This window comes from Myotis brandtii, unplaced genomic scaffold, assembly GCF_000412655.1.
Source record: "Myotis brandtii unplaced genomic scaffold, ASM41265v1 scaffold465, whole genome shotgun sequence".
Taxonomy (NCBI): domain Eukaryota; kingdom Metazoa; phylum Chordata; class Mammalia; order Chiroptera; family Vespertilionidae; genus Myotis; species Myotis brandtii.
Window position 1 is genome coordinate 775,969 of NW_005367775.1, and position 24,798 is coordinate 800,766.

Here is a 24,798-nt window from a genome sequence, read left to right on the forward strand (position 1 = left end):
CATCAGGCACAGATGTTGCTAATATGTAGTTATCAATTCCTATCTGCTTCCCTAGTTTCTAGTAACTTTCCATGCCTCAGTATATTTATTCCATCCTGAATGCTGGTACCAATTGATAATTTTAAGACTTAGATAATTTCCCACCACATATATAATGAAGTAATTAAAACTCTAGCTAAGAGGTATTGAAACTGATATTTATTATAAGGCTATTCATGGGCCAGGATGCTAGCTCATTTAATTTCACAGCTCTTAAGTAAAATTAATCTGTTTTATGAAAGAAGAAACAGATTCTTATGCAATGCAATTTGATCATTGTCACATAGGATTCAGTTCTAAAGTTTGTCTTCATTGTACAGTTGACCGTTGAATAACACGAGAGGTTGTGGCACCGACCCCATATGCAGTCAAATCTGAGTATAACTTTTGACTCCCCCAAACTGAACTACTAATAGCCTACTGCTGTCAGAGGCCTTGCCAAATAACAGAAACAGTCAGTTAATAAGTATTCTGTTACATATATACTGTACTCTTACAATAAAGTAAGCTAGAGAAAAGAAATGTTATTGAGAGCAAAATACATTTACAGCATTTATTGAAAAAGATCTGTGTATAAGTGGACTTGTGCAGAACTGGATTGTTTAAGGGTCAACTTTAGTTAGGCAAACTGCCTCTTAAAACTGAATTGTGTGGCCCCTGTTTATCTTCCAGGTAAACCTCCCTGAGCTCTAAATTCCTCCTGTACTGATTTTCTTAGTCTTCCTCCTAAATGTCTAAATTTGGCCACTTCATACTTTTGCCTGAGTACTTCTCTTTGCCATTAACATATTTCTTATTCCCTTTCCCACCTGTATATTGTTTAAAGGTCATGATTCCCAAATAATAATTTAGTAAGACAAGCGTACATGTAAACAACTAAAATACAAAGCAGGATGAAATAGTATCAAAGGAAACAAGTAGCATGCACAGAGCAATCATTTTGAGTAGTATTGGGGATAAAGAAGACTTCTGTGAATGGATTACTTTTTATCTGACCCTTGAGAAGTGAAAAAGATTCAGCTAGGTAGCATCTAGGGCAGTGATGGCGAACCTTTTGAGCTCGGCGTGTCAGCATTTTGAAAAACCCTAACTTAACTCAGGTACCATGTCACATATAGAAATTTTTTGATATTTGGTACCATAGTAAAACAAAGACTTATATTTTTGATATTTATTTTATATATTTAAATGCCATTTAACAAAGAAAAATCAACCAAAAAAATGAGTTCGCGTGTCACCTCTGACACGCGTGTCATAGGTTCGCCATCACTGATCTAGGGAGAAAGGAATATGAGCATCAGTATGGAGGCATGGTTGGTCTGTGGGGAGAGAGGAATTGGGAGATGAGACTAGGGAAGGCAGTTTGGGACCAGATTATAAAAGGCCATGCTCCTAGTTTGGCTTTCTTTCCTGAAAAAGAAAAGATTGGGAGTGGACAACGAATAAGATTTTGGTACTTTTCTTAAAGCTTGGGCTTATAAAAATCGAAAACTACAGTAGTCCCCATTATCTGTGGTTTCAATTTTGGTTACCCTCGGTCTGAAAATATTAAATGTAACATTCTAGAAATAAATCATAGCTTTAAATTATGTGATGTTCCTGGTAGTGCAATGATGACATCTTACGTCATCCCATTCCTTCCCACGGGGAACATGACTCATCCCTTTGTCCAGGGTGTCCACACTGTATAAGGGTAAGTGCAGGGCAATAAGATATTTTGAGAGAGCCCTCGCTGGTGGTGTTCAGTTGGTTGGAGCATCATACCATATACAAAGAAGTGGCAGGTTCAATTCCTGGTCAGGACACATACCCAGGTTGTGGGTTCAATCCCTAATCAGGGTGTGTACAGGAGGCAGTCAATCAATGTTTCTTTCTCACATAGATGTTTCTCGCTATTTCTGTTTCTGAAATCAATAAAATTTAAAAAATTATAAAATAAATTTTTATTAAAAAAAGGATTTTTGCCCAGCCGGTGTGGCTCAGTGGTTGAGCGTCAACCTATGAACCAAGAGGTCACAATTCAATTCCCGATCAGGGCATATGCCCGGTTTTAGGCTTGATTCCCAGTAGGGGACATGCAGGAGCCAGCCAATCTATGATTCTCTCTCATCATTGATGTTTCCATCTCTCTCTCACTCTCCCTTCCTCCCTAAAGTCAATAAAAAAAGAAAGGACATTTTGAGAGAGAGAGACCACATTCATATAACTTTTATTACAGAATATTGTTATAATTTTTCTATTTGATTATTGGAGTTGTTAATTTCTTGCTGTGCCTAATTTATAAATTAAACTTTACCATAGGTGTGTGTGCATGTATAGGAAAAAAACATTGCATACATAGGGTTTGTTACTATTCCTGGTTTCAGGCATCCACTGGGGTCTTGGAACATATCCCTCATAGATAAGGGAGATTATCGTATATTGAAACAAAAAGCACAGTTTGGTTGACATATAACTTTAAAAGTGTGAGAGGTTCTCTTACATAATGTGTTTCTGAGATAGCATTCTGAAGCCCAACTAAAGAATGGCAATTTCAGTTGTGAAATGCTTATGCACATTGGTGCATACATTTATATTTATGTATGTATAGAATATTTTTAGTCAGCAGTACATGGGCCTTTTCTTTTTACATTTAAATACCAGCTGATCATTTTACATACTATATACATTTATCTTTGAGATTTAGTATATTTAAGTTAAGCATATTTAACTAATTTTTTATCTGCCTATTACCAAAATCTGTTTTTAACTATTTACCAGCTGGAGTTACCTATTAGTTATTGCATTTTTTAAATTATTGTAACAAAGACTTACTAATTAATAAAATAATTATGAGGGTTTTCGCCCTGGCTGGGTGGCTCAATTGATTGGAACTGTTGTCCTATACACCAAGCATGTCAAACTCGCAGCCCACAATGAATGTTTTTGCGGCCCAGCCAATGTAATGGTATGTAAGAAACGTTTTAATAAAAATTTTGTAACTTAATTCTTACAATATCCTGTTACACATAATTATTAATAAAAAACTACAACGTTCAATAATGACTGATTACTATAATCGTGTTGCATTCATTTCACTTATGCGCCTTACGCGCAGGCGCACTATTTCTCTCCACTCATACTAGCAGTGAATATTTCAGCAGCCCATTGCCACGTCATTAGTCTTGTACTGACTTGTTTGGTGTGTGCAACAGGAAATAATTCGCCTTTGGAGGACAAGAAAAATAGGTTTATTTGTGATATGCTTATTAATCTGTGCAGTTATTCATTGTCTGGTAAGTTAATGTTCAAAAAATACTAATTTTTATTAAAATGTTCTATATTTTATGTTAACAATTACTCATTTATTTCAGCCCTTTGTATTCAGCATGTCTCTATTGAAATAAACCTACGTTTCTATGAAAATGGAAGGTGGTTGTTTTTTTGCAGCCCACATAAACTTAAACCTTGTTTATTTGGCCCATGTTAGCCTTTGAGTTTGACATGCTTGCTGAACACCAAAAGGTTGCGGTTTGATTCCAGTCAGGGCACATACCGCGGATGGGAGGCAACCGATCGATGTTTCTCTCTCACATCGACATTTCTCTCTTTATATATATATATAAAAAATCAATAAAAACATGTCCTCTGTTGAGGATTATTTAAAAAATATCTTTTTAAAAAATTAGTATTTTGAAGGTACAGATAAGCAGAGAGTAAAGCAGTTAAAATTTCTTAATACCTTGAAATCTGTGGCACAATTTTAAAGAACATACATGTTTCAAGAATGTTACTTTTAGGGTCCACCAGTTGACAGAATTTAAGTCTTTATTTACAATGTACTTACCTTCCTGAGTGTAGTATATCTGTTTCTGATTTTATCGCAAACTTCATTATATTTATGAAAAGTGGTAAATGACAGGTACCTATAAAACCAGAGAAAGGCATATACTAAACTCTCTTAATTTATTGGAATAAATTTTTTATTTTGTTCAACATATGATCAGCATATTTTGAGTGTTACCTTTAAGATTTGATTTTATAAATAAGAAGGTTTTCTTTCTAGGAATTTGAATGTTGGAGTATTAGAAGTATCCACGGAAAATAAATTGATTTCTTAAAACAAGTTATTATGTTGGGATGACTGAAATATTTAATAAAATTTCTATAATTATATCAGGACTTAAATGAGTTGATGTTTTGTATAGCAGTTGTATTATTTTGTCTGTGTAGTTTATAGTGATGTACTTCTTTTTGTGTGTTTAGCCGTATATGTGGGAGTCCATGTCCTGCAGTGTGGCCCGATGTAATCAAACTACCATATTTCAACACCATGAAACCAAAGAAGCAATATCGTCGAAAGTTAAGAGAAGAATTTGTTTTGTAAGAAAGGGATGCTTAAACATCCATATTGCATTGAATGTTTTTTTGTTTGTTTGTTTGTTTGTTTGTTTAGTTAATTACTCTGAATTCTAAATGTTACTCAATTCTCTATTGACTAAAAGTAGATCTATCACAATTATTCTGTGTCATTTTATTTTGAGTTTCCCTTTGCTACATGCAAATTATCATTTCACCACCATTATGGAATCAGTGGTTTGTGTTTGTGTGTTAGATTTGGTACTTACGTAAGAAAGAACTTTTACATTATTTTAAATTTTATTGAAACATCTTTCAAGTTACTTGAGCTCAGGTTTTTATTTTTATTGTAGGAAACTATTCTGTTCAATTCTTAATTTATGTTATAACAGCAAATTGCCCATAGAGTAATAAAATATACTATTGTTTGCCAAAATTAAAATTGTTAGAATGATAGTTATAAAAATATGTGCAAGTATTTTTCAAAAGAAAATTGATATTTACTGGAATAAAGTATTATTAACATGGTATAAAATGCTAGTACTTGAAATAAGCTTCTAAAGAAACATTAAACTTGTGTCAAAGGCCATGAATGACTTTTTTAACCCTCTCATGTTAGTATTCCTGCAGCCGCACTAGACTTATTTGATTACATGCTGGCCTTGGATCCTAGTAAGCGCTGCACTGCAGAACAAGCTCTTCAATGTGAGTTCCTACGGGATGTGGAACCCTCAAAAATGCCCCCACCAGAGTAAGTGACTTTTTATTATTAGATCCCTTATATAAAGAAACTGGATAGTTTTAATAACATCTGTATATAACTTTCAGAAGCTTTTTCATGGTTAAGTCAAAAGAAATAAATAAAAAGAAATAGAATAACAGTATAAAATATATAATTTGCATATCTAGAATGCTTAATGTTCAGCTAACCATAAGACTAACAAAAGTAGCCTTCCTCTAGCCAATTTTATTAATATATTTTAATTCAAAGAATATATTACTGCTGCAGCTTATTGTAGTACCCATACTACTGCTTATACTATTAGTTGGTGTTGCTAAAATTTTGAGTGCTAATGCTAAACATTTTTCATGTGTTACATTCATACTCTCAGGTGAGTATTATTATTGTCATCACCATTTTATAGAAGAGGAAGCAGGCTCAAAGAGGTTAAGAAACTTGCCCAAGAATACAAATATAGTAAAGGGTGGACCCCGCTCTCAAATTCAAGTTAGTCCAATAAGAGAAAGAAGTTCTAATATATTCCTTGGCAAACTATATAATAAATTTTTTATATATATAATAAAATTTTTAATCATTGGATAAAAGAATATTAGTATCAAAAGCCTTTATAAAATGAGTTTATTGTCCAATGGGGGGGCTGTGGAATGCATAGAGTTTGGGAGTCAGAATAGCTGGGTTCTTGAAACTTTACTCTCTTGTGGCTCCTATACTTTCTCTAAGATTGATTTGGGGAAAGGGGAGAGGACAAAACAGATTGTTTGGTTCTTCTTGGCAAGATATAGAAACTTTGCAGGGATTTTTAAAATAATTTTAAAAATGCTGATGAGCGTCATAAAGCAAGCCTGTGCGTACAATAATAAAATATTTCCATGTAATACAATTAACATATTGTAAATGAACAAACATGGGCTTTGGAGTTCAAATCTTGACTCTTTCACTTATCACTTAGATTGGGTTTACTATATTTCTGTGAGACCCTCATACTCAGCTTCATTGAGTTTTTGCTGTATACACATAGCCTTTGTGGAGATGATTTGAAAGGCTTAAAGGATATATCATCTGACATATTGAGGGACCTGAATTATTCATTGTTTAATTGTCTAATGGATTTTTGTTGGATTTGCTTATCAGTAGCTATTAGCTGTCATGAAACTTTGGCTCTAGTATCCCTTTAAAGAATTTTTTTCAACTTTGGATTTGAAAATTTTTCTCATTTACATTAATATAGAAAAAAATAATACAGTGAGCATTCATATGTCCTTCACCTAGATTTAACAGTTAATATTTGGGCATATTTGCTTTATCACTCTATGTAAACTTTTATCTGAACTGTTTGAATAATATATTGTGGAAGTGATGCTTCATTTATAAGTGATTCTATAAGAACTAACACTAATTCTGTATAAAGCATAAGAAATTTAACATTGTAATATTTAATAGCCCATAGTCAAATTTCTCCACAATAATTTTCTTTTATACCCCCCCCCCCTTTTTTTTTAGGGCAGAGCTTACATATTTCATTTAGCTGTCATGTGTTTTCAGTCTTGAATCACTCTTTGGATAAGATTTTTATGACATTGACACTTTTGAAGAGTACAAGCTAGCTGTTTTGTAAAACATTCTAAAATCTGATTAATTGCTTTCTTAATATCAGGATTAGAGTAACATTTTTTTTTTTTTTGCAAGAACTAGCTAGGTAGTAACGTGTGCTTCCTGCTTTATCATATCAAGAGGAATATAATGTCATTTTTCTTGTATTGATAATGTCTAAGTTGATCTAAATTGATATCTTGGTTTAGGTATTACACATAAAAGAATTCTGGTAAAACTGTATGAAAGTTCAATTTTAATCGACATCTAAACTTTTTAAATCAATGGTTTAAATAATTGCAAAAGATGTAATTTTCAGTCTATCATAAATGTTGACACTTAAATGGAGCAGTTACATCACTCTTAAAAATATATTCAATGAAGTAAAAATATCTTATCTTTATATTCACAAACATTCCCTTAGAAAACATATGAAGAGCTCTAGTCCTTTGGCTTAGTGGATAGTCAGCCCATGGACTGAAGGGTTTCAGGTTCGATTCCGGTCAAGGGCACATACCTTGGTTGCAGGCTTGATCCCAGGTCCCAGGGCCACATGCGTGAGACAACCAATCAATGTGTCTCTCTCACATCGATGTTTCTCTCTCTGTCTCTACCCTTCCCTTCCATTCTCTCAAAAACTCAGTGGAAAAATATCCTTAGGTGAGGATTAACAACAATAAAAATGTATGAAGAAACTAACAATTTGACATTGCTCTTTTTTCATTTTGGACTTACATTGCTTCTGCAGATTTTTAATGCAGCATATATTTTTGCTTGAAAGCATTAATTGATTACCTTGTGATACATTTTTAAAACAAATATATGTATATATATATAAATGGAAATTTGATTTTTAAAATCTGACTACAAAGTTCTTTTTCTTCTTAATTTGTCATTGCAAATATTAATAGCACACATTTCAGTTAAGAAAAGGAAAAAAATATTACATTTTGTTGGAAATGCAACCTAATGAAATAAGTAGGGCTAATTTCCCCATGTAATTTGCATATCTATCAATTAATAGTACTTATTCTAGATTGCAATAGTTCCACATTAATTTTAGTATTATTTTAATAAGTACCCTTGTAAACAAGCATTTGAGAATAGGTGGAGTTTTGTCATAGTTATATCACTGAGTTTTAAATTCCCTCCATATTATATCTCCAAAACCACATAGTAATCGGTCATCAAAAATTATTTTAATGACCTGTCAGATATAAACTTAAGATTTTTTTCTCCTTTAATGTTTTTGACAGTAAATCCTGGAAACTACATGACTTGCTAAAAGATAAGTTATTCAGTCATTAACCACTTAATTTTTCAAATTTTGGGAAAGTAAGCCAAAGAAGTTTTACGAATACTTACTAAAATACTTATTATACTTGTTACTTTTTCTTTTTATTTATACTTGTTTAATCCAGTATACTTAGAAAAGGTTAGGAAGTCATTCCAGTGTTACTTTGCCAGTCAATTTATTAAATTGTTTCTTATTACATTTTTAAACTATATATGTTTTTTGTCAAAACCTTGGAACTATAGATGTATTCCCTTCAATTTATGAAAAGTGTCTCCCACATAACTTAATTGAAAACACTTCATATTATCAAATGTAACACCTAAATTCACTGTTTTTATCAGAACATACCTGACTATATTTTTTTCATTAAGAATAAACATTAATACACATTTTGATGAAAAATCTGTAAACCAGTAATAAATTATGGGATATATCACTAAGGCAGTCAGGTAAAATTATAAAGATGTCAATCTAATATTTAAATTAAAAAGTTATATAAACAATATTACCTCATTTTGTAATATGAAATAGATAATTAAAATTATAAATTATTTATGAGCTAAGGACAATGAAGAAAGGCATGGCATTCCTTTAGGAAATATGTGTATATAATACACTCTTCTGATCAATTTTTTAGGAATAATCAAATGATTGAGTGGGGTATTAAAAAACACAAAAAATAACTCTATTAATTGTGTTAGATGTCCTGTCAAACTTTTCTGAAGTATTTAATGAAAAGAGAAAAAAATATATATTGTTAAAAAGTGAATTAGAATTGCACCTAGTCTATAATTTTTTTCTTAGTAGCAAGTATAAAGTATTAAATAATGCATAAGGTAAAATATGACCAGCTGTATTTGCATAAATATTTCATGGTGTGATTTAATAAAAATAGCTTTAAGCTACCTTTTTGAATGATGATAAATGGAATCAAACATGAATATATTGCCTAACCATGCCCGAGCTCTTACATATGTTAACGTATATTACCTCTACCCTATAATGTATTGTTATCTCATTTTTAAAAACATGGAAATTGAGGCACAGAAGTCATTACTTGCCTAATGAGACACAATAAATAAGTGGCTGAGCCAGTATTCGAACCTTCAGAAAAGAGCATAAAAATGTGCTCATCCTAGAAAACATTCCTGGTGTATCTGTGAGTCAGCATCACTGAGTTAATACTGTGTTAGCTATTTGTTGGGTGATGTTTATCTGTCCTAGAGATGAGTGTTGAAATCATCCATAAAGAATCTCTTACCTTTAAATTATGGGAGGGAACAAAGCCCTTTTAGTGGATTTCTTTGCTTTACACTCATGGGACTCATTTTCATAAGAGCCATGCATTCCCAGGATTTTTGAATGGTGGAAGTAAAATCACTCGTTACTGCAGTACTGTAGTACATCTGATTTCAGAATATCCCCACAGAGGCTAAGGCTACACATCTTATAAAAACACATGAGGGGCTAGGGGGAGAAAAAGGAGAGGAAAGGCTTTGGCGGGATTATGATGCCTTATAGCTTCCCAATATCAATATTTCAAATTGTCCCTTTGTTTGTTACTCCAGGAGGTTTTTACACGCTGAGGCAATGCGCCATAGTAAGATGGCTGAGAGGTATGCCTTTGTTTTGTTTTTGGACCTCAGGTGCATAGACTTGGTTTAATCATAATCCTTGTATCACTCATCATTGGTCCATGCATGGCTCTTTTTTTTCTTTAGTTACTTAGTTATTTTCAATGGTGTTGATAAGCAGCTATGAGCCTACCAAATGAAAGCTGGAATCTTGAAAACAATCTACTTTAAGCATATCATACCTTTCCCCACTCCAACCCTACACCACTACCTATATCCCCTTTGCCTTCCTGTACCTGAGGTAACCATCATCCCTGTTTTCTTTTGTATATACTTTTTGTTGCCATCTACATGTACTCATAATAATTTATATTTTTTAATTTTAGTTTTTAATTTCATAAAAGGGGGTCATGCTGTTTGTATTCTTTTGGGAATGACCTTTTTTTTTTTTTGCTTAATATTATATTACATTGCTAAGATTCAACCATGTTGTTGCGTATACCTTTCTTTTATAACATGACATAAGAGTAATTGTAAAAGAGGAGGTATGAAAGAATTTGCTGAATGTGCAGGCCATTCTCAAAGATCCATTGTAGGAAAGAGGACATGTGGATATGGAAATTATTTTAAAACAATTTTAAGTGCACCCCCTTAAAAAGTCTTCATGTATCCTTAGAGGAAAACATGTATAGGCTGAAGACTGCAGACTTTTATCACCAGCTCGCGGCTTCTTAAGGAAAATTGTAGTTATTTTGGGCAAGTTTATTAACCTTTCCAAGCCTTAATTTTCTTATTTTAAATAGACACAATATTGGATTATTAGGGTAAAAAGAAAATATTTATAAATCAAATATTTAAGTCTCTTTTTAAGCAAAAGTTATTCTGCACGGTTGTCAAGTTTATGAAATTACATTCAGGTAGAGTTGTTTCATAATTGAGGGTAATTTTGATGATACTTGCTAGTTATTCAGAACTTTTGTTGATGAATAATGAGCCTGGATTACCTATTTTTGAAATGCCTCTAGCATCAGTTTAATTCTAGGGCATTTGCTTACAGCAGCAAATACAAGGGTATTAAAAAGTTAAAAGTTTTTGCAAGAAAATTTTTCACAGTTGGTATGTCTTAGTCTTTGTACTTTCAATCCTCTGTCTAGTCTAGTTTCTGCAAATGGCATATTTTTTGCCTTTTTAAATATCATATTCAATGTATGATGTTCTATGATAAGAATTGGCTTTAAAAGGTTGTACCAAGGATCATTGTAACCCATTTTTATACATTATTTTTTTAAAATATATTTTTATTGATTTCAGAGAAGAAGGGAGAGGGAGAGATAGGAACATCAATGATGCAAGGGAATCATTGATCAGCTGCCTCCTGCACGCCCCCTACTGGGGATCAAACCCGCAACGTGGACATGTGCCCTTGACACCAGTATCGAACCCTGGACCCTTCAGTCTGCAGGCCGACGCTCTATCCACTGAGCCAAATCAGTTAGGGCTGACCATATTTTCTTCACTTATAGTTTTAATAAATGATTATTTAGTGATTATTCAGAAGCCACCATCTGTTTATAAAGGTGAAGGACCGAAGGAGGTGTGCATCAAGGGCAATTTTTATTGGAACAGTTTGTAAAGCCTGTGTGTGAAGTCTTCAAGAACAACTTGCAGGGGCGTGGGAGTGGCAATTTGGTTGTTAAGAAATATTAGCATTTTGTTAAGAAATGCCACTGAGAAACAATTTTATTCTTTTTTTTCTAGCCTTCCTTTATGGCAAGACTGTCATGAGTTGTGGAGTAAAAAGCGAAGAAGACAGAAGCAGATGGGCATGACTGATGATGTTTCCACAGTTAAAGCCCCCAAAAAGGACTTGTCTCTGGGCTTGGATGACAGCAGAACGAACACACCCCAGGGTGTGCTGCCAACTTCACAGCTGAAATCTCAGGGCAACTCGAATGTGGCACCTGGTCAGTAATGCTTCCATGGTTTTCTTCCAGTTGTTTTATGGCTACTGTTGATTATATTGTTCTAGTGCTAAGGCATTGGAGGTTAAAAGTTGAACATTAAGGTTTATTCACTGAACTTGACATTTCTTTATTATTTGCTTGTGCCAGTACACATGTGTTGCTGGTACTGGCACCGCAATATTAAGCAATGTCAAGGTAAGATGAACTCACAAAGAGCAACTCAAATTACATATGACTAGTCATTAGTCAGATTTCTCTACTTTCTTTTTCCTCCTAGTACAGGAATCACTAGGTCTTTTGCTAACACTGTTCTCACTGAGGCTCAGCATTTAATGTCTGAATGCTCAAGAAGTAAGAAGGATATAGGAAAAGAGCCAAAAATTATAATAGAAGCTCTTTTGTACTGTCTATAATATCCTTAGAAGTTACTCTTAATATATTTCCCATTATATTATAGAATCTTAAAGATTGGAATCTGATTTTTTGTGCCAAAAATGACTTGAAGGATGACAAAGAAGGATATTTGGGGAAAACTTAAATTTCTTCCTCTGACTCAATCTATTGTAAGAGTAAGCTTCTTCATGAGAAATCAATCTCTTCAGTGTTAACTTTTCAAAAATGGAATCTATTCCCTCATTTGGCCTCAAGAAACCAGAAAGCATTCACGTTTAGTTTAATGTGTGTGTGTGTGTGTGTGTGTGTGAAGACAGAGACTAATATGAAATAAATACAGGCATACTTTGTTTTATTGTGCTACACTTTATTGCACTTCATAGATATTGCAATTTTCATAAATTGAAAGTTTATGGTAACCCTGCATTGAGCAAGTATTTCAGTGCCATTTTTCCAACAGAATTTACTCATTAGTCACATTTTGGTAACTCTCAGAATATTTCAAACTTTTTCATTATTTATTGTGGTGGTCAGTGATTGATCTTTTATTTTTTAAATATATTTTTTAATTGATTTTAAAGAGAGGGGAGAACATCAATGTAACAGAGAAACACTGATTGATTGCCTCCTGTATGCAACCCAACCAGGGGTCGAACCCCATATATGCCCTGACAAGAAATTGGTGACCTTTTGGTGCATGGGACAATGCTCAACCAACTGAAGCCACACCGGCCAGGGTGGTGATCAGTTACTATTGTTATTGTTTAGGGGCACCCCAACAGTGCCCATAGAAGACAGCTTACTTAATTGGTAAATGTTATATGTGTTCTGACTGCCCCATTGACCTTTTGACCATCTCTCCCCATCTCCTTGGACCTCCCTATTCCCTCAGACACAACAGTAAATTGAAATTAGGCCAGTCAATAACCTCATAATGGCCTCTACCTGTTTAAGGGAAAGGAAGAGCCACACTTTAAATCAAAAGCTAGAAACGATTAAGTGTAGTAAGGAAGGCATGCCAAAAGCAGTGTCAGACCAAAAGCTAGGCCTCTTGCACCAGTTAGTCAAGTTGTGAATGCAAAGGAAAAGTTCCTGAAGGAAATTAAAAGTACTACTCTAGTAAACACACAAATGGTAAGAAAGCTAAACAGCCTAATTCAAAGCAAGGCCATAACTCTCCTCAATTCTGTGATGGCTAAGAGAGGTAAGGAAATGGCAGAAGAAACATTTGGAGCTCGTAGAGATTGCTTCATGAGGTTTAAGGAAAGAAGCTGTCTTCCTAACCTAGAAGTGCCAGGCAAAGCAGCAAGTACTGATGGAGAAGCTGCAGCAAGTTATCCATAAGATCTAGCCAAGGTAATTAATGAAGGTGGCTACACTAAACAACAGATTTTCAATGTAGAAATACATCCTTAAACTGGAAGAAGATCTAGGACTTTGATAACTAGACAGGAGAAGTCAAAGCCTGGTTTCAGAGGACAGGCTAACTCTTGTTAGAGGCTAGTGCAGCTGGTGATTTTAAGTTGAAGCCAATGCTCATATACCATTCTGAAAATCTTCGTGTCCTTAAGAATTATGGTAAGTCTACTCTGCCTGTGCTTTATAAGTGGGACAACAACGCCTGGATGACAGGACAGCTGTTTACAGCATAGTTCACTGATATTGTAAGCCCACTGTTGAGGCTTAATGCTCAGCAAAAAAAAAAAAAAAAGATTCATTTCAGAATATCACTACTCATTGACAATGCACATGGTCCCTCAAGATCTCTGATGGAGATGTACAGCGAGATTAATGTTGTTTTCATGCCTGTTAACACAACACCCATTCTACAACTTATGGATCAAGGAGTAATTTCAAATTTAAAGTCTTACTATTTAGGAAATACATTTTGTAAGGGAATAGCTGCCATAGATAGTGATTCCTCTGATGGATTTGGGCAAAGTAAAAACCTGGAAAGTATTCATCATTCTGTATGCCATGAAAAACATTCATGATGCATGGGAAGATTTCTAAATAACATTAACAGGCATTTGAAAGATGATTCCAAACCCAATGGATGACTTTGAGTGTTCAAGACTTCAGAGGAGGAAGTAAGATGTGGTGGAAAGAGCAAGAGAACTGGAAGCAGAAGTGAAGCCTGAAGATGTGACTGAATTGCTGCAACCAATCCGATAAAACTTCTAACAGATGAGAGTTGTTTCTTATGAGAGAAAAGAAAGTGGTTTCCTGAGATGGAATCAACTCCTGTGACGATTGGTGAAATGATAAAGGATTTAGAATACCACATAAACTTAGATGATAAAGCAACTTCAGTGTTTGAGAGGTTTGACTCCAATTTTGAAAAAAGTTCTACTTTGGTAAAGTGTTATCAAATAGCATTGTGTGCTGCAAAGAAACTGTCACCCCAACCTTCAGCCACCACCACACTTGGTCAGTCAGCAGCCATCAACATTGAGGCAAGACCCTCCACCAGCAAAAAGGTTATTGACCAGCTGAAGGCTCAGATGGTGGTTAGCATTTTTTAGTAATAAAGTATTTTTTTATTAAGTATGCATATAATATTTTTAGAAATGATATTGTTGTATACTTAATAGACTTCAATATAGAATAAACATAGTTTTTATATGCACTGGGAAACCAAAAAATGTGTGTTGACTTGCTTTATTGCAATATTTGCTTTATTTGTGTGGCACCAAACCCACTCTATTTCCAAGGTATGCCTGTATGTACTAGTATATATGTGTGTATGTGTGTATGTAGAGGTGGTAGTTTATCAAACATGAAAAAGTAGCCTAGTACATACTAAGAGATGAATAAATATTGGTTGGTTAATTAATTGATAACAGATCTGTGAATTAGATTTGACTTTTGGTGGTTGAGTATAAATATAGATTAGATTAGCTGAGAAAGCTTGAGTAAGTTTACCATGAATGCTTTCCCATGTAATCTGCAAGCTCATACTTGACCTTGGTCAGACAACATTAAAGTATTGATACATGTTACTTTAAAAACCAGCAGCAATTTTTATTTCTTGTAGAGAAGTATTCTTCAGAATTTCTTGAAAAGTGGATTTCCCTTATACATTAAAATATTTTATACATAGCTCTGGAAAACATGTCTGTTGTACACATTATGATGGCTGTCTAAATCAAGTTCAGTTTATTTTCATGTTAAAAATGTGTAAAATATGGAGAAAGGCAAAAGAGAAGCAACAGGAAGTTTTCTTAATTTGCTTTTAAGTTACATGTTTTATATACCACCTACTACTGAAACAGGATCTGAGAGGTCAGTAATAACGAAGTGTGGATGGTAGTCAGTTGTCCCAGGTTACAGTTGTCATCTTCCTTAACAAGACTATCAGGTCTTTATTTCTGCTCCTATTCATGGAACTGTTGTCCTTATTCCACTAGCAAACCTAGTGGAAGGTTAGTTATTTCATTCTATTTTAGCTGGTAAAAAATGAATTGCCCTTTCTGGGCTCATTTTGTTATCTACATATTTAATAACCCTACTAATGGTGGATAGTTTAATTTTATTATTTTGTTTTCCTTTTTTTAAAATTCACTATTAAGTGAGAATTCTGATGTTTTTGAAATAGGAATGTATCCTCTTTGCTTAATTTTCTTCGTTAATCAGTAAGGGTCTTGAAATAGGGAAATGCCACTTCTGTAGAGGAGACACCATAAAGAGTACTTCTGAACTCATACAGAGACTGCCTCTGTTAATAGAGAAATGAAAGGGAAAATGAGGAAAAATAGCCTTTGGGGTGTAGTAATCAAACTTTGTTCCTTATTAATGCTGCAGGTCACAAGAATAACTTATAAAAGTTTGATTTAATCTAAAACTGATATCTGTAATAATAATAAAAGCATAATATGCTAATTAGACCCGATAGCCGAACGAACTTCTGGACATCCTTCCAGATGACCTTCTGGATGAAGCCAGGGCTGCGAGGGCTGAGGCAAGCGGCTGAGGCTGCAAAGCCAAGCCCCTTGCACGGATTTCGTGCATCAGGCCTCTAGCTATATAATAAAAATATCTCAAAATCTGTAAAGAGAGAATAGAAAAAGACAGTATTCATCATCAGTTTTTAATCTTTTTGGAGTGTTTCTTCTATGATGTGGTTATGGAAATTGCTTATCAATGTCTGTAGTATTATGTTGTACTAGAGGCCCAGTGTATGAAATGCGTGCCCTGGGTAGGGTCCCTCGGCCTGGACTGTGCCCTCTCGCAATCTGGGACTCCTCAGGGGATGTTGGACTGCCTGGATTGGGCCGAAACTGGCAGTCTGACATCCCCCGAGGGATGTAGCAGTGTGCGAAGTGGCAGGCAGCTGGGTAGGAGCCCGAGCCGGGCTCAGCGCTTGGTGCTGCTAACCCAGCCGTGGGCAAACTACGGCCCGCGGGCCGGATCTGGCCCGTTTGAAATGAATAAAACTAAAAAAAAAAAAAAAGACCGTACCCTTTTATGTAATGATGTTTACTTTGAATTTATATTAGTTCACACAAACACTCCATCCATGCTTTTGTTCCGGCCCTCCGGTCCAGTTTAAGAACCCATTGTGGCCCTCGAGTCAAAAAGTTTGCCCACCCCTGTACTAACCACTTGCTGCTTGCTCCTTACTGCTCACTTCTTAGTGCTGCTGCAGAGGTGGGAGAGGCTCCTGCCACCGCCGCTATGCTTGCCAGCCGTGAGCCCAGCTTCTGGTTGAGTGGTGCTCCCACCGTAGGAGCGCACTGACCATCGGGGGTAGCTCCTGCATTGAGGGTCTGCCTCCTGGTGGTCAGTGCGCATCATTGCGGCCTGTCATTTTGGTCATTCCACGTAAAGGTTGCTTAGGCTTTTATATATATAGACTAGAGGCCCGTTGCACAAAGATTCGCGCAATAGGCCTTCCTTCCCTTGGCTGCCGGTACCAGTTTTCCTCCGGCAACTGGGACCCAGGCCTTTGGTCCAGCCGCTCCGGCTGCAGCAGCGAGGCTTGGTTTCTCTGCTACGGCTGCAGCTGAGAAGCCAAGCCTCTTCAGTCTTCATTCATCTTCAGTGTTCAGTCCTCTTCAGTCTTTGCTCCATGCCTGCATATGCAAATTAACCGCCATCTTTGTTGGGTTAATTTGCATACTCATCCTGATTGGCTGGTGGGCATAGTGGAGTGATACCAATTTGCATGTTTCTCTTTTATTAGTGTAGATTATATGCATTTGAGCTTTGTTGTTATATAGGGGTGGGAAAAAGTAGGTTTATAGTTGTGGGGGTATGATAGTTTATTCTTATATTACTATTTATTTGTTATTGGATTATTTGTTATTAGTAACCTACTTTTGCCCACCCCTGTATATGATCCAGATAAGCTTTCACAAGAACCTGTATAAACGATCACAAGTCTAAACTGGAAATTGGAAAATGAAAAACCACTGAATCTGTTTTGCTGGTGATGAGTTATTTACCCAGAATAACTTAAAATTAAAAAAAAGTAATTTGAATAAAGTATACTTTATCAAAGAGCCTATGATAAAAGTTTGAATTAAGCACAAATCTAAGATGGAAGAAGATTTGACTTGGGTGGTAAACATACAATATAATATACAAATGACATATTGTAGAATTGTATACCTGAAGCCTATATAATCAATGTCACCCCAATAAATTCAATAAATAAAAATAAAGCATAAACTTAAAAAAAAACAAATACAAGGTTAGGTTCTTAGATAATAAGCATTATTTTAGATAAGTAGTACAGTGAGTAGTTAAAAAAGTGCAGATTCTGGAATCAGAATGCTAGGTTCAAATCTCAACTCTGCCACTTACAGAGTTTATGACTTTAGACAAGTTATTTAATCTCTCTAGGTGTCAGTTTCTTCCTCATTAAAAATGGGGCCAATAATAGGGTATGCCTTATATTGTTGTAAGTGATAGAGGATATAAAATGCTTAGAAAGCACCTGACACTAGCTATCGTCGTCATCATCATCATCATCATTCATTCCCATTCACAGGTGACATTTCCTAGTTACCTTATAGTATAGGGTTCTAGTGATAGTTTTGATTTTCCTTTTGAAATATTTACTCCTAAAGATAATTTATTCAAAATGGACCACATTTCTTTTTTTTTAAGTTTATATACAGTTACATCTTAAATGAATATGAAATTAAATTAAACTGAGATTCCCTTTTTACAGTGTTTCTTAAACACTGTCCTACAAATATACATTTTCATGTGGTCATACAGAGCCATTTTGTGGGTGGGGCAGCCATGAATTACAGCAATTCTAATTAATACAAATTTTGTCTTTAGTAAAAACAGGCCCTGGACAGCAGTTAAACCACACTGAATTGGCAATTCTACTAAACCTACTACAATCTAAAACAAGTATTAATATGGCTGATTTTGTTCAAGTGTTGAACATTAAGGTAAACTCTGAGACTGAACAACAGCTAAATAAAATAAACCTTCCTGCTGGAATTTTGGCAACAGGTGAAAAACAGACAGATCCATCAACACCACAACAGGAGTCTTCAAAACCATTGGGAGGAATTCAACCTTCTCAGAGCGTCCAGCCTAAAGTGGAGACTGATGCTGCCCAGGCGGCCGTGCAGAGTGCATTTGCGGTTCTGTTGACTCAGTTAATAAAGGCTCAGCAGTCAAAGCAGAAAGATGTGCTACTAGAGGAAAGGGAAAATGGATCGGGCCATGAAGCAGCATCGTTACAACTCAGACCGCCTCCAGAACCTAGCACTCCAGTATCGGGTGAGTGTGCAGATAGCAGACCCCTAATGTAGCTGCGTTCACACTGTTTTCTTGCTGTTGATGGTTATCTATAATGTGTATTGTTGAGTGGCATTGCTAGGAGATGTCTGAAAATTCTCAGGTCTTAGGTTTTTTAATCTGTTCTAAAAATTGACTCTTTAGCAAATTATCCATGTGCAATATAACTTATTATGAACGTCATGGATTTCTATGGTTAAGAAATAATCTTTTACTCCAACTATAACAGGATGATTGACCAAGGCAGAAATTTTGCGTATACAGTAGCTTTTGTTCTTCAAGCAATAAACAGGTATATATGAAATACCTTTGAAAAGTCAAATATAATTTAATTTTTTGGTCACGATAGACTTAAATGGTAGTAGGCAGTATTAGGATTTATATACCGTTTCCCTTTTCTTTCTTTTTTTTGGGGGGGGGGGATTACGCAGAGATGGAACTTCTAATGCTCTTTAGGACCACCCATAGGAAACATTAACTATTTTGAACATTTGGTTTTCCACAGTATATTTTGACTTTTTTTCTTCTTCTTCTTTTTTTTTTTCCTTTTTCACTTAGGGCAAAATGATCTCATTCAGCACCAAGATATGAGGATGTTAGAGCTCACACCAGAACCAGACCGGCCTCGTATTCTGCCTCCTGATCAACGACCTCCGGAACCACCTGAACCACCACCAGTCACTGAAGAAGATCTGGATTATCGGACAGAAAACCAGCATGTTCCCACCACTAGTTCTTCACTAACTGACCCTCATGCCGGAGTGAAAGCAGCCCTGTTACAGCTGCTTACTCAGCATCAACCCCAGGATGATCCCAAAAGAGAAGGTGGTATTGATTACCAGGCAGGTGATACTTATGTACCCACTTCAGACTACAAGGACAATTTTGGATCCTCTTCTTTCTCTTCTGCTCCTTATATTAGTAATGATGGTCTAGGAGGTGGCTCTGCTCTACCATTGGAACGACGTAGCTTCCTTGGAAACTCAGATATTCAGTCTTTGGATAACTACAGTACTACTTCATCTCATTCTGGTGGTCCACCTCAGCCTTCTGCCTTTTCCGAGTCGTTTCCCAGTTCAGTGGCTGGATATGGAGACATTTACCTCAATTCTGGTCCCATGTTGTTTAGTGGAGACAAGGACCATAGATTTGAATATAGCCATGGCCCCATTGCAGTCCTGGCGAACAGCAGTGACCCTTCCACAGGGCCAGAGAGTACTCATCCTTTGCCAGCAAAGATGCACAACTATAACTATGGTGGTACCTTACAGGAAAACCCGGGGGGCCCCAGCCTCATGCATGGACAGACCTGGACTTCTCCTGCCCAAGGACCTGGATATTCACAAGGATACAGGGGACACATTAGCACATCAGCTGGCAGAGGTCGAGGCAGAGGGCTACCATACTAAGTATCAGTTTTTCCTCAGGCACATCATTTTTATCTGGAAAGACTTTTCTAGCTGCAATTTAAGGCAGCAATCCAAGAGACTTGAATAATATTAATTCAACAACAGCTTTATTTTTATGTGGAAAGGGTCTTGCATACAATAGTTTAAAAAGACCAAAAAAACAAAAAAACCCACCTTTGCTTAAATTCATGCTGTTCTAAAAACTAGATCTATTGATTGTACATCTTCACAAATTCTAGTTAACAGTTTTATTTTGTATTCTTGCAGTTTTAAGTGGATGCTAATATTAGGGACATAAAAGTTCTTTATGGCCCTCTTGCAGATCTGAACTATGCACATTTGTGCTTTTTTTTTGTAAGTTTGGACCAACTTTTATGTAACAACCAACCAATTCCTCCCTTCTCCAGTTTTACAACAATCAGAAAGGGCACTGATTTATTTGGTATTTTTCTTTTTACAAAGCTACCTTTAGTCAAAGGTCACTGTCAGTCTTTGCACCTGCTTTCAGTGTTATTGTGAAAGGTGTACTTTGTGCTCATTTCAGAAAATAAAACACAACCTTTCTCTTGATGCAAGTTTTTATAAAAAAAAATGGTCAATGTTATTTTTATTTTATTTTGCAGATTATCATAACCTAGCAAAATGCATTCAAATGAAAAGTGGGTTTTATATGAAAAATATGGGTAGGGTGGGGGGGTAAGTAAGTGCCTTAACAGGTAAGCTTAAGGTCTGAAAAGTAGTTACCTTTACACGCATTTGTCTTCTGAAGGGAATCAATGCATTGTATTGAAGAGGAAGGGAGCTCTTGGGGGTTTAGGGCTGCCTGTTCAGTTCCTGTTAGATCCATTCTCTGCGCATCACACTTTCTCCTTTTCTGCCTGTCTTTGGGCTGTGTTATCTTCCACTACCACCTTCTCTTGAAAAGGGAGGGAGAGTAAAGTACTGCGATCAGTACTTTGTTACTTCCGATAAGGTCTAAAAAGTTTTGTCATTTAAATGTTGAAAGTAAAAATATATATATTGAAAGCAATAGCTTAATGAGAATTTCAGAGCATGTTTTCTTTTAGGCTGCCATGTCCTTCCATTTCCATTTGCCATGGGTAATTGGCGGGCAGTAACATAGAAGCAAGACCTAACAGAATTTGCATAATTCTATTACCACCATTGGGGGGAGGGGTAGCAAACACCATATTTTAAGTTACACAATTGCCATTTTAAGAAAAATTAACGCTGGTCACTTGTTAATTACAAACATTGCCTAAATTTAATTTATTGCAAGTAAAAAAAAGTGAGAGAAAACTTCTCCTCTCACCTGTGAGGTTTATTAGGACTTCTGCCAGACTTAGAGCAACTTTAGTTCAATTCAGCATTTTTTAAAATTAAAAGCAACAAAGAATGGAGAAATTCTTATTTAAATTGTAATGTGTCAAATCTAACTTTTTGTGCACACTCACACAGATAATTACAATAATTTTAGAAAGGAACCAAAGGTACATAACCAGTGTTTCCACATCATTAAGTGAAAAAATAGGCTCTGGAAATGAGAGTTGTATCAATTAACCATTTTGTTTTCACTGTTCTCTCCTGGAATCTGATTTGGAATCTTAAATTGAAACAACTGTTACAGAATGGAAATTGCTCCAGTTCTAAAGTCAGTCTTTTAACCCTGTGCCCTCTATCTGACTTGTGAACCTTCCTTTAATATAGTATATGGGAAGCATTCTAGCTTGGTGAGAGTAAGAATATTTTAAAGTGGATAATTTACCATTTTACTGCTATAAAATGATGTCAGTTGACCATTTTATTTTTTGATGGAATTTTTTTGTTGTTGGGGAGAAATGAATGAAAGAAAAACTTATTTTGCTTTTATTTGGATATTAAGTACTAACAACTTATAATGAAACTGCATTGCAGGAAGTGAATAAATATTTTGAAATTTTACAAAATAGCTACAGTATTCAAGTATCTGAAATTTTAATATGGTGAGTCTTAGAGCTTTAGACTTTCCTATAAGTGACAGTATCTAAGTTATTCTTAATAGTCATACTTGTTAATTCTGCTGACCATAGTAGCTAACATAAAATTGAAGATATTTATGTGACATGAATAGACTGTGTTTTAAAAATTAAATATTTTATATACAATTGAACTGTGTTTGGATAGTTTTTCTAATTAAATCTTTTAGTTACGTATTTATGTTTCGAGAGCGGCTGGATGGATAGGGAAGTTGTTACTTGAATATTGCCCTAACGCAGCATTGATTGAGAGACATACCAGTATTTTATGCAACACTTAGAAATAATGTTGCCAATTAAACCACAATACAATTCTAAATAAGATGAGCAAATTTAAAGATTCTCCCCAAATTCAGAAATGGGAAAGAATGTGTCTTAGAATCTATGAAATACAGTAGTAAAAATCTTATACCATTTAATATTTTAGGAATTTGGACTAATAAAAAGAGCAGGGTTAGGAAATTGCTAATTCTGTAGGTTATAAAAATTGCAGTAATCACTAGGTATTCTGGAGAGAAATCTAAGGAACATAAAATATTGCTTAAGTTTTTTGGAAAACAACCACACGGTAAGTCGGGTTCCAAATAAAATGAAAACAGAGTAGATTGACCTATCAAAAGAAGAAAATGTTTGTCGCCCATGGGAAATGCCTTTGTGTATTTCCTGACACAGCAAGTTTTTCTGCATGTAACTCATTATGTTTCCCATCTTTATTTAGTTCATTATGTGTTGAAGAGTTATAGTCACCCATGTAATTTAAAAAGACTCATTTTAAGGGATTTATTGATTAAAACAGTTTTCAAATGTGAATTAAGATAATGTGTTAGCTGTGATTCAGAGCTTCATTCTATCAGTAAATATATATTTAGTGCCTACCAAGTGCCAAGTACTGTTCTAATTACTTGGAATACATCAATAAACATGGAAGGCATTAAGTCATACTTTGAGTAGGCTGACAGTGAACAGGGAGATTTTTAAAGTGTCTTGAAAAGCTATTTGCCACTTGAAAATGTGAATGTCTTTGTAAAATTTTAAAGTCATAGTTGAATACAGAAATAAGGTTCTGGAAAGAATAGAACAACTGGAAACTCAATAATGAAAACAAATTTTTAGTTGCATCTAGCTAGTTTGTAGTAAGCCAATTTGTAGGAAATATCAAGATTTCTTGAGAAAAATGGAAGGTAAATGGGTTAAATGCTTCCAAACTAATCTCACTGGTACTTAGGAGTTAAAGTACCAGTATTTGCTATGAGCTTAGTCAAATTTTTAATAACTTTTCACCATAGGTCCTTTATGTACTTATTTTTTTTGGAGTAAGTCTGAAATACATGTTTTGAATAAAGATCTGATTCCCTGGGATATTGGTTTTGATAATTTAAAAGTCTGAACAGGATGTCCAAGTAATTTAAAGTTATCTGGTCCATCTCTTCACTTTACTGCTAAGAAAATGAGACTTAAGAGAGATGGATTGCCAGTGCTTGTTCCTCTAGCTAGGTTTAAATTCTGCAGAAAATACTTAACTTTTCGATAGGAAAATTGACTATTAATGTACCAATGTTTTAGTAAGAAAAATTAAATTTAGAATACTGAACAACTAATTTAAGTCAGGTGACTTTAAAAAGTCAACAATCGAGAAAAAATAGGAAAATAAGCAATTTTAGAAAATTTAATTAGGGACTATTTCATATGTGGGTAGTCTTTAAAAAGGAGGCTCCTCTTTTTTTTTTTTTTTTTTTTTTTTAAAGATAATAGCTTCTTAAATATCCAACAATTAGAAAATAAGACTGAATCATTAAAGTGTATTTTCTATTTGTAGGAGGAAGAGTGATATCAGCAAGTCTGCAAACATTGCTTTTATACTTTATCAAGGTTTTATGATTTTTAAGTTGTTTTATAGGGGGAGCAATGGTTTGTGAGGTACCAGAGGCCCCTCCAGATAAGTTCTTAAACTGTTTCTACTTTAATTAAAAACAAAAGCTGTAAATTAATAAAGTATCAAGGGATCCAGTTGAAGATGGGGAAAACAAAATTTTAATCATAATGGAAAAACCTGGCCCTTCAAAGTATATAGACTAAAATTTTGTGAGTCTTATTCCTTTCACCATATCAAATGTCCCATTAAGAAAGAATTTTCTGGTTCTAATTGCATTCAAAATGCTGCTGTGTAGTGAATCACCCTTTAATTTTTTTCACAAGTTAATTTGTTGTAAAGTTATGCTTTTTATTTTTTGGCAAGAACTTTTAGTAAAGTCTTGTAACTGTTAAATCTAATGTGTTTAAGCCATTTGTTTAAAAAAAATCTGTATTTGATAGTCTGTAAATAAACTGCCATTAAGAATTTCCAGGCCATTTTTAGCCTTGTTTTCTTCTTGTTTATCTGCAGAACAAATTTAGGAATCTTGTCTGATAAAGGTGACCACTTGTTATCCACTCTGGCATGTTTTATTGACTAAGTTTAAAGACCTGGAACCTTTTTTCCTTTTTTATATGAGTACATATGTGAAAACATAGGAACACAACCAGAGATAACCACCATTAATATTTTTCCTTTTGATGGATGGATGTGAATGCAAATCTATTTTTTAAAAAAACAATGGGATTACATTTTGTGATTAGTTTTTTTTCATGTAATATATTGTGAACATCCTATGTGTCAATAATTCTATCTTTTT

The 24,798-nt window shown here is 34.8% G+C and overlaps 1 protein-coding gene across 1 annotated transcript in view; it reads left to right on the top strand.

Annotated features, from left to right (window-relative positions):
- The window catches only part of CDK13 (cyclin-dependent kinase 13), a 95,807-nt gene extending 71,339 nt beyond the window's left edge, over positions 1 to 24,468 (top strand). Inside the window, exons 10-14 of the mRNA XM_005875614.2 lie at positions 4,285 to 4,401; positions 4,997 to 5,128; positions 11,339 to 11,544; positions 18,232 to 18,684; positions 19,261 to 24,468. Coding sequence (XP_005875676.2) covers positions 4,285 to 4,401; positions 4,997 to 5,128; positions 11,339 to 11,544; positions 18,232 to 18,684; positions 19,261 to 20,111 — 1,759 coding nt within the window. The 3' untranslated portion in view covers positions 20,112 to 24,468. The remainder of the gene's footprint in view (positions 1 to 4,284; positions 4,402 to 4,996; positions 5,129 to 11,338; positions 11,545 to 18,231; positions 18,685 to 19,260) is intronic.
- Positions 24,469 to 24,798: the final 330 nt, after the last annotated feature.